Here is a 9,330-nt window from a genome sequence, read left to right on the forward strand (position 1 = left end):
AAAAGTCGTGTGGCTGCTAAATTACCTCCTTAAGCATGAGCAAATCCCCATCTACCAGCAAGCCCTTTCAAAGGAGCTGCTTTCCCTTCTATTTAAAAAATGCTGGTACTGACAGGAATTTGTCTACAGTGGCTTGTTTCTGCTGGTAAAGTGAGCATGCTACAGGAAATGTGCATGGTTTTATATACATACACACACTCATATGGAATTAGACACACACATATATATATGTATATATATTTTCCATGTACATCTATTGTATGTGTTTTTATGTTTGTATACATGTGTTTTATATGTATAATCAAATATACAGCAATAAATATATATCTATAAATACATATACAGAGCCAGGAGGCACCCAGCTCCCCCCAGCAGGAGGTGAGGCCCGGAGGGCACCATCTGGAGGTGTCCACAGCATCTCCTTACCCTTTGGGCTTCACGTGGCCCACCCAACCCACCTGGTGTGAGTCACTATGTCTGTCAAAGCGCCGCCCTCCAGAAACTCCATCACAACCCACAGCTCATCTCCAACAAGGTAACTGTTGTACATGTCGACCACGTTCTCATGGTGGTAATCTCTCATGATGACAACCTGGGAGGAGGGAAATGATGATACTTTTGAATTGCTACGAGCGTTAGCTGACTCCTGTTTTGACCTTCTTCTTCACTGCATTGTCTCTTTGTACTCGGGAAAGGTTCTGCCATGAATCACATCCTCCCTAATCCTTATGCCAACGTGTAAACAGAATCAATATATTTACATGAAAATAACAGTCATCGTAAATGCATTAGGAAGAAGGAAGATTTTTTTAGGTGCTAAAGTTTAAAGGGTAGATAATTGGGTTGTGTTCAGACTGCAGGAACAGGACTGTTCATTTAATTGCTTTTTTATTGCCAGTTGCTTTCAGCACATCTGAATTTCTGGGGGTTTTTTTTGGTTTTTTTTTTTTTTTTTACCTGATCTTTTGCTCAAGCCCTCAAAGTCTTCATCATACATCAAACAGTACTTTGCAGAGAATTTTAACAGAATGCTGGTAATATAGGGGACATTCATAACACCACTTAAATCCTACATCTAAAAGTGACTGTACAGAATTGAAACCACAGTGAGAGCAGCCTAGTCAAGGTGGCAACTGTGACAACACGGTACCAAGGGATGTCAGAAAGGCCATCAGGAGAGAAAACAACAACCAGGGAAAGCTTCATCACAGAGAGAGGAATTTCAGCATCGCTGAGAAGAAATTGTCAGATGACAGGAGTGAGTGGAGCGTGTCAGGGAAGCAGCTTGGTCCTGCACAGCATGCAGGACCTGCTTCAAGATGCTACCGCTCAAGAGAGGCTCAGTTAGAGCTACCACAACACAATCCAGCACCATCTTCCAGCAGAGGCACAACAGAGCCAAAATACCCAGTGCAGTCATGGACAGGGCAAAGGAGAACTGTGTGAACTTTGTTAAAAAACTAGTATTTTAATTGAAAAAAAATGTTAGGTTTTTAAAGGTTTTAAAGAAACCGATCTGTTATGTGCTGAGGGAAGATCTTCAATAATTAAAACACAGGAAACAAATGCTAGAATCAAAAGGTTAACTCTCTCAAGAGGTTTCCCTGGGCATCAGTGCTGGTTTTGGCATTGATCAGCATATTCAGAAGTGATTTTGAAAAGCAAGTGGAGAACATGCAATACTAGCTTCTTTAAGGGAGCAAGAAGTAATAAAGGAGAACCTCTTCAAGTTGCAGAAGGAACTCTCAGCTCTAAAGAATGGGGTGAAAAAATGGCAAATGAATCCCAGTCATCTTACATTTAAAACAACATACACGAGGAAGACAATTTTTCATAAGCAGCTGTGGGCTCTGAACTGGCTGCAGTCCCACAGGAAAGGAGATGTGGGAATTAACACAGATGGTTCCACAAAAAAAGGACTGTAAGCTCTTTGCTTAGTAACAACCATCAAGAAGGCAAAGGGACTGCTTCTGGTTAGGAGAGGGAGGAGAGAGGAACAAAAAAGAAGGTGTATGCCAGAATACAGCACATGTGTTTCTTCAACAGTCTGGTTAGTTTGAATCCTCCAGCTCGGGAGGATAAACTGCACCAGCAAACGGTCAGAAAAAGGCAGCCAGGCTATGTCTTTGCACCTGGTATGCTGCATGGAGCAGCTGGCAGATTTCTTAGCTGTTTACTGTGACTTCCCACTGCATTACAGGTTAAAGCCAGGAGGAGATGGAGCTTATTCAAAACTGGTCTGGTCACACAGTATTTATCCAGCATAGATGCACATGGGACTCACCACCACTCTTATAAAGATATTAGTTTGGCTCTGGAGGTTGCCATTTGGCCCAGGTCTCCTGCAAAACCTGTCACACCGACCAAAAGGACATACCTCATTGAAGAGCAGCTCCCTTCTCTGCTGCTTCCTGAGATCCATCTTCTTCACAGCCACTTGCTTTCCCGTGTGCTTCTCGGTGGCGATGCAGACGATCCCCGTGGAGCCCTCCCCGATCTTGATGAAGTTGTCCAAGTACTCCCGGGGGTCACCGGGGCTGACCACAAGCTGCAGGGCAGCTCTGAACTGTTCGTGGGACACCCTGGAGGGCTGCTGGTCCGAGGAGGATCCCCAGCTGGGTGGAGGGTAAGCACTTGACGTGATACTTGGGGAGCTGGGGTAGGAGGCGGTGGAAATATAGGGCGAGCCGGGCTGGAGAGATGGCTGGTGATAGTGGGATGCTTTGTGGTAGACCAGAGGGTACTGGTAGCTGCTGCTTGAATAGCTGACTTTGCTCTGACTTTGAGGTAGCTTTACTGGGCCCCTGGGGTAGGTGTCTGATCCAGAGAGCGGGGGGCTAACAACCAGCTGCGCTCGGTCGTAATCCACCTGCAAAGCAAAGGCAGATGAGTGGCTGTGGCTGGACACACAGCTTTGGTGGCATCCATCCACCCAGCTCATCTTTGGCACCTCCAGAGGTCCTCAGTGAGGTCCTCCAGCATGCACCCCCTCTTTTCAGCATGACACTGCTGATCTGTATCTGAAAAGAGAGTTTTAGATCATTGGGCTGCAGTGCTCTCATCAGCACTAAAATGAGGCCAGAGACGACCACGAGATCTTTTGTGCCTCTTGGGTCCAGTTTTCTGTCCAGGTACCTGTTTGTAGATGCAATACTCTTAGCTTAATCGAAGTGTATGCCCCAAAAAGTGTATTTGCTCTGTATCTACAGTGTCCTGAAGCCTCCCTGGGCCAGCTTCTTAAAGAACTCAGCCCTTTCCCAACCAGCCTCCCACTGGCAAATTCCAACTTCCTCCAAAATACCAGTTCCTGGGATCTGAATCTCAGCTCTTCATCTTTTCTTGTGCTTTTCTCCAGCAATTCAGGGATGACCCAGCCTCTTCCTGCAGAGGTGGTGGGACCCTGAAATCCCTCTCACCTCCTTCCTTGCACCACTACCAGCTGCTGTTTGAGTGACTACACACAGAAGTATGACAAGGAGCCTAATCCAATTTACCATTTCTTAAACCATTTTCCAGAATGACACACTACTTAACTGCAGTGTCAAAAAACCCACTAATTTTTCACCTGAAATCAGAGACAATCTCAGAGGAAATTATCCTGATGGGTGGCCTTGTTCAGTTGCAGGTTCCCTTCTTTCTATTTTCCAAGCTTTCCTAAGCTTCTTACACTGAAGGCAAATGCACACTTCACATACACAAACGTCATAGTTTGCATCCATCCAAATAACAACAAAAAAAAAAAGCAGCAAGACAAAAGAAAACCCCAAACCACTCAAACCAAAAATAACCCTTTGATTTTTCCCCCGCAAAAGGGCATCTCCACATTTATGACACAACATATGTGACTCCTGGCGACGTGCGGAGCGTCTCGGGGCAGGGGGCTGGATTGACACAGGCTCATGATGTAGCACAATTACAAATAATTATGGCAATGAGTTCATTTAATCAATCAATTTCGGTGGCAGCTCACGGGGGGGGGGGGGGAAAGCAGCAAACTCTACACAGCTCACGGTCGCTACTATTACTGCTGGCTGCCGGCCAGGAGTCCCTGATCCATGTTAGTTAAATGCACATTAATCTGAATTTGGCAGTGTAATCAAGGACCCAACTGAACTGTGAAATTGAATTCTGCAGTGGAACATCATTTGACCGTTTTATGCTAAGGCTGCAAAAAAAAAAAAAGAGGAAAAAAAAAAGGAAAAAAAAAATCTGCCGCAGCATCAATTTATCACTGTAGGCTGCACACAGCAAGGAGGAGTTTCTAGCTGGAGCTGCCTCAGTGTGGGGAGAAAAGCCTCCAAGTGCAGTATCATATCAGCTCTTCCCTGCCTCCTGGGTGAGCTGGGTGTGCCTTTCCTTTGCTGTCACGGGAGGAGGGAATGCCTCTCCAGAGGGGCTGCTTGCTCACAGATTTCCTTGGGAAATGTGAAGCTGGAGCCTGCTTCCACCTGAGACTTGCAAGTTAATCCCTACCGGCCACCTGGAGCCCCCAGTGAGCACGTAACAACCTTGTATGGCCACCTCCTGGGATGCTGGGTGTGTTTAAGTAAAATACCCACAGCCCTGACTTCACTTACTCTGTCAGGCAAGGGCAGCCATAAAATTGAAGGGAGTCAGAGACAACCTGAATTTCGTGAAGGACATTACATCTGCCAAACTAATCAACATGGGAAAGTGCTCAGATGGTTTCGTGGAGGGAGGGGAGCTCAATCTAGTCTTGCCCTATACATCTGTGTGCATAGGGACACATAAATTATTGATTTGGCTGTAAATACAGCATTTTCTTTCAACTATTCAGATGAGGAAAGTCTTGTCTAGAAATTCAAGCTGAAAAAATCCACACTAATGAATTATTTGAGGCTTCACCCATGCCTGGTATTTCTGAGCACGCCTAAGCTTAACACATTGGCAAAACTGAACCCAGCAGTGAAATTTTAAAGTGAAAATTCCAGGGTTTGGTGTGCTTGCTAAGAATTTTTGAAAGATTTTTGAGGTTAGCGTTGCAGCACAATGTAAACTAACGACCTGAATCCCACAAAATCTTACAAAAAAATCAGGAGCTGTAATGAGTACAGCAGCTGAAGCTCTCCTCTGAGGCTGTGTCCTGACGCAGTGCTTCACATCACGGCAAAATCGAACTCACTTGATTACGCTCATAATTCTATTTCTGCTGCTGAATGCCATTACCTACTGAAAGGAAATTCTTTAAATACTACAAAGGCAAGAAGAAACCAGTCCTGGGCTCACTCTAGATGAGGTCAAAGGAGCAGCCGAAGCTCTGACACGACACCATCCATCATCAGCTCTCAGCATCACCCGCATCTTCACGTGGCCGTGTCAGCAGTTGGGTCTTTTTGTTGTTAAACAGTGGGTATAAGGACATGTTATAACTCATTTCAGGAGCAGCAAGCCCCTGGCAAGATGGGCTCATGCTTCAGTCCTGGAGAATGGGTTTCTGTTTGATTAGGTTTTACTTTGCTGAAGGAGAAGGTGTGGAAGGGCTAGTCTGTACATCACGTGGAGGATGCAAGGGGAAAGGTCACTCTCTGGTGCTTCACCCGTGGAAATGTCCAAGACTCACAGTTCCATGCATGGGGGTGACAGGCAGTGCTCACAGAAAGCTACTGACTAAGGAAACAAGGGGGAAAGGAGAGGGTTTCTGATAGTAAACGTTTGGCTCTGCCTTCACCAGGCTGGAAATGTTCTCCTGGCACAGAGTGCCTACAAAACACTCCACAGGAAAACAGTGGTGCTGAGCAGCACCCAGATCAGAGAGAGACCTCTGCCACATTACAGCAGTACGAGGTAGCAAAGGGGAGAGCAGAAATCACAGCCCCTTGGAGAAGGGACAGGACAGGGTCACCGAGTGCAGCTACCAAAAAATGACAGGGAAAGGAGCTTGGAAGTAACAGCATCTGGTGCAAAAATGTCAGAGGGTTGCCCGAGGGGAAGAGGAGGGTAAAAAGAAAACGTGCAGTACAGTGCCCAAAGCCAAGCAGACCTGGAGAGATGGGTTTGATGCTGTGTGACAACACTAAGGAGACTCCACTGGACAGAGTGAGATGTAACCTCGGTGTCAGGAGGGGCACGCAGCAGACACTGCCACCCCCTGCAGGAGTGCTGGAGATAGTCTGCAGGGATGGGAGAGCAGGTGGGTAACACAGGGCTGGATGGGAGGGAAACAAATCTGAGCCTCTGGCTTCCTACAGTTCCATGGTCCCGCTGCACGTGGGGACCAGTGCAGTGGAAGTCTTGTGATACAATACCTCTGAAATCACTGATCATGAAACTGGGCAGACATCTGATTTGTCTGACATCTATCACCTGCAAATAACCCTGAAGTGAGTCTGCTCTTCACAGAACATCTTTATTACATGCATTTTGAAGCCAGACTTCCATGCAGACTTTTTTCACTGCTTTCTTCCCCTTTTTAATTATACTTCAAAGCAAATCTCATTTGTAAAATATCTGATCTAAGACTTGATTCTCATTTAGTAAGCCCATTTGATGAACCATTATCTTACTAATGCCTCCTTGAAAAGAAGACTCTTGAGCAATCATCCAAGGCAAGAACCTGCTATTCAATTCCAGGAATTCTGGACAGGTTTGGGGATTGAAACTGCTGTCTTTAACAGTGAATCACCAAGCTTTAGTGCACCAAGGCTGTAGGAGTGGTTTTGAGGCTCTGAGGAGAGGAACAGCTCATGATGAATCTCACACGGAGGTATCTTCTTTTTTTTATAAAAGTTGTTACTGCATTTTAAGGGGATATTTTTCAAAGTGGAGTGCATTGAGACCTGTAAAATATACCTCTGTCTTCTGCCCTGTTGAATGCTGTAAAACTGGCAGCAGCAGGCACAAGAGAGTCTATGAATTACTGTTTTTGTCCTTCTCCTTTCTAAACTGACAAACTGATTGATTGCTTTCAATGAAGGAAATGGCAGATAGCCCATCCCAGGTTTCCCTCACAAATTCCAGAATCCCTGTGTAATGCCACACTCTGGTGCACAGTAAACTACCACACGCATCCCTCCCACCACACCCTGAGCTCGGGAAATATGTCCCAAGAGATCTGACAACTTTTCTGCTGCCCTCATGACTTACCCTCAATCTCCAAAGCCCAGCTCTTGTGCTTTAGTGCTATGTGGAATAAAAAATGCATTGCTATCCCTTTGCTGTGGGGCACCCCAGGATCAGCAGAGCAGCCAAAACCTGAGCAAGCATAGACCTATTGTGGGTTTGCAGAGATCTGGGATGACTTCTGGGTCTGCAGCTGGACAGGACCATGCTCTCAGTACACAGAGCCAGTAAGGAAGTGCACCGTTCAGATGACCATTAAACAGCAGAGTGGATCTCAGCAGCTAACAGGCTACCCATCTCAGCACATTTGGAGAGTCACAGCAACCCAAGACTGTTTCAGCCCTGGAAAAATGAGCTACCATCTCAGTGTTCGTTGCTAGGGGAACTTGGTAATGTTCAATGCAATCTGCACTGAAGAAAAAAAACAGCTCCTGCAGAAGTTTAAGCAGGTCATCATCATGGCTATGTCACTAGATGTGTGAGAAGAGTGTTATTCTCTTAACTGAACAAATAGTTACAGTAAGTAGGGTAGGACAGCTTGTATGGGTACTTAGAAAAGGCAGAGCAGGCCACAGCTTTCTGCAGAGGAGCTGCTTGTAGCTACATCATGGCTGAAATGGTTTTTTACACCTTAATGCTTTCTTTTTAACTCCATCTATAATGTCTTAGGTGAGATAAGCTGGTTTGATTTCATTCCACTGCTTTAAAATAAAGCGGAGAGGGCTAAACCCGCACTCTCATTAGCAGCAAAGGGTTAATAAACCTTTTAATATAAATATAGCATAAATACAATATAAATATTAAGGCACAGAGGATGCAGCCTGGCACAGTAACAATTCAAATATGAAAGTATCTGATACACAAGCCAGACCAGCTTCTCACCTCCCATTGAGATCTGCACAGGTATATCAGCTCCTAATGCTACAAAAATTGCCAGAGAACTTGGGGTTATTTGGAATCCCAAGTAAAATCCCTGGAAACTGGGCATCTCCAAACCTGCCTTTCAGTAAATACCTTAAACCCACTAGTCCCTGACATCCTTTTTCAGATACCTGAGTAAAGCAGGTGGGTTTTCACACCCACACAGCTCCCGGGGAAGTCACCGGCTGCATTTGGCACCGCCCAAGCACGGCTCCTTGCTCTTAGTTTTTTGCACACACTTAAATTGTTTGCACTGCCCTTCTGGAGAGGTGGGTCCCTGCCAGGGATGTCTCCTTACCTTGGGGATGCCTGCTGCTGTCTCGGATAAGCGGGGGTAGGTGTAGGAGCTGTAGGAATGTCCTTGCTGGTGTGCCTTAAAGGCACTTGCTCCGTAGGGCATGGCCGGCTCCTGCAGACCAGAGCCTGACCTGGACCTTTGTCTCATCGCTGGCTGAGGGCTCGCTGGGTCCACGTAGGATGACTTGGGCCTCTTGTCGTAGTCATCCTTGCCCAGGCCGTGTCCCCAGTCCCCATCACTGTACTCCAGCCTCTCCTTGGGGCACTCGCTCTGCACCGAGGCTCGGGATGGGGTGTAAGGGAAGGGATCCCTGTAGTCCAGGGAGGATCCGCTGGGGATCCGCTGGTACTCCAGCTTTAGGCCGCCGTATTCCAGTGGCTTGGGCTTTGTCTCCAGGTGTGCGTGGTAATCTGGGAGGAACCTGGAGAGGTCTGGCTGCAGGGGTGTCACTTCTGAATAATAGATGTCCCGGGAGGTCACCTTCATCATGTGCCCGTTCTGCTTGGCGGCGTAGCTCCCCTTGTAGTACCTGTCCAGCTCCTCCCCATAAAGAGTCTTGTCTCGGTATTTCTCCACGACATAGTCCGTTGTGTCTGACTCACTGGAATACTGGGAGTAGGTGATATAACCATTCTCCTCCTGGTGCCTCGGCAGGTGGTTGGTGTTCCCCTGGTGGTGGGTGGGAGGGCTTTCCTTCCGCAGGGAATTGGATCGTGTCACTGAGATGTTGTCAAACTCTTCCAGCAGGCCGTTGATTGAAGTATCCTTTCGAGGCTTATTTCCTCTAACAATTGTCTAGGAATAAAGAATTGCTTGGATTAAATACCCATTTTCATAATCTGACCAAGAAAACCATCAAAAACATCTACAAAAACCACAAAATGTCTACAATTCACCCAGAAATACCCATAGCAAAGCATTGCTCTTCAGTCACATACCTCAGAATAATTCACTGCTAGAAAAAATATATTCTCAATAAATACTTACAATAGGGCAAATAACTAACCAAAGAGAGGTTAAATTCAGTGTAT

General features: G+C 46.3%; 1 protein-coding gene across 1 annotated transcript; it reads right to left on the reverse strand.

Moving 5' to 3' along the window:
• Window positions 1-458: 458 nt before the first annotated feature.
• On the reverse strand, window positions 459-9,094 carry PAK7 (p21 protein (Cdc42/Rac)-activated kinase 7; the record flags this gene model as incomplete). The annotated part of the gene is made up of 3 exons (XM_008939270.1): window positions 459-592; window positions 2,378-2,869; window positions 8,300-9,094. Coding segments are annotated over 3 exons (1,421 nt in total), but the record flags the coding sequence as incomplete, so codon positions are not given.
• Between the last annotated feature and the right edge of the window lie 236 nt (window positions 9,095-9,330).

The sequence above is a fragment of the Merops nubicus genome, unplaced genomic scaffold, assembly GCF_000691845.1.
Source record: "Merops nubicus isolate BGI_N331 unplaced genomic scaffold, ASM69184v1 scaffold22234, whole genome shotgun sequence".
Taxonomy (NCBI): domain Eukaryota; kingdom Metazoa; phylum Chordata; class Aves; order Coraciiformes; family Meropidae; genus Merops; species Merops nubicus.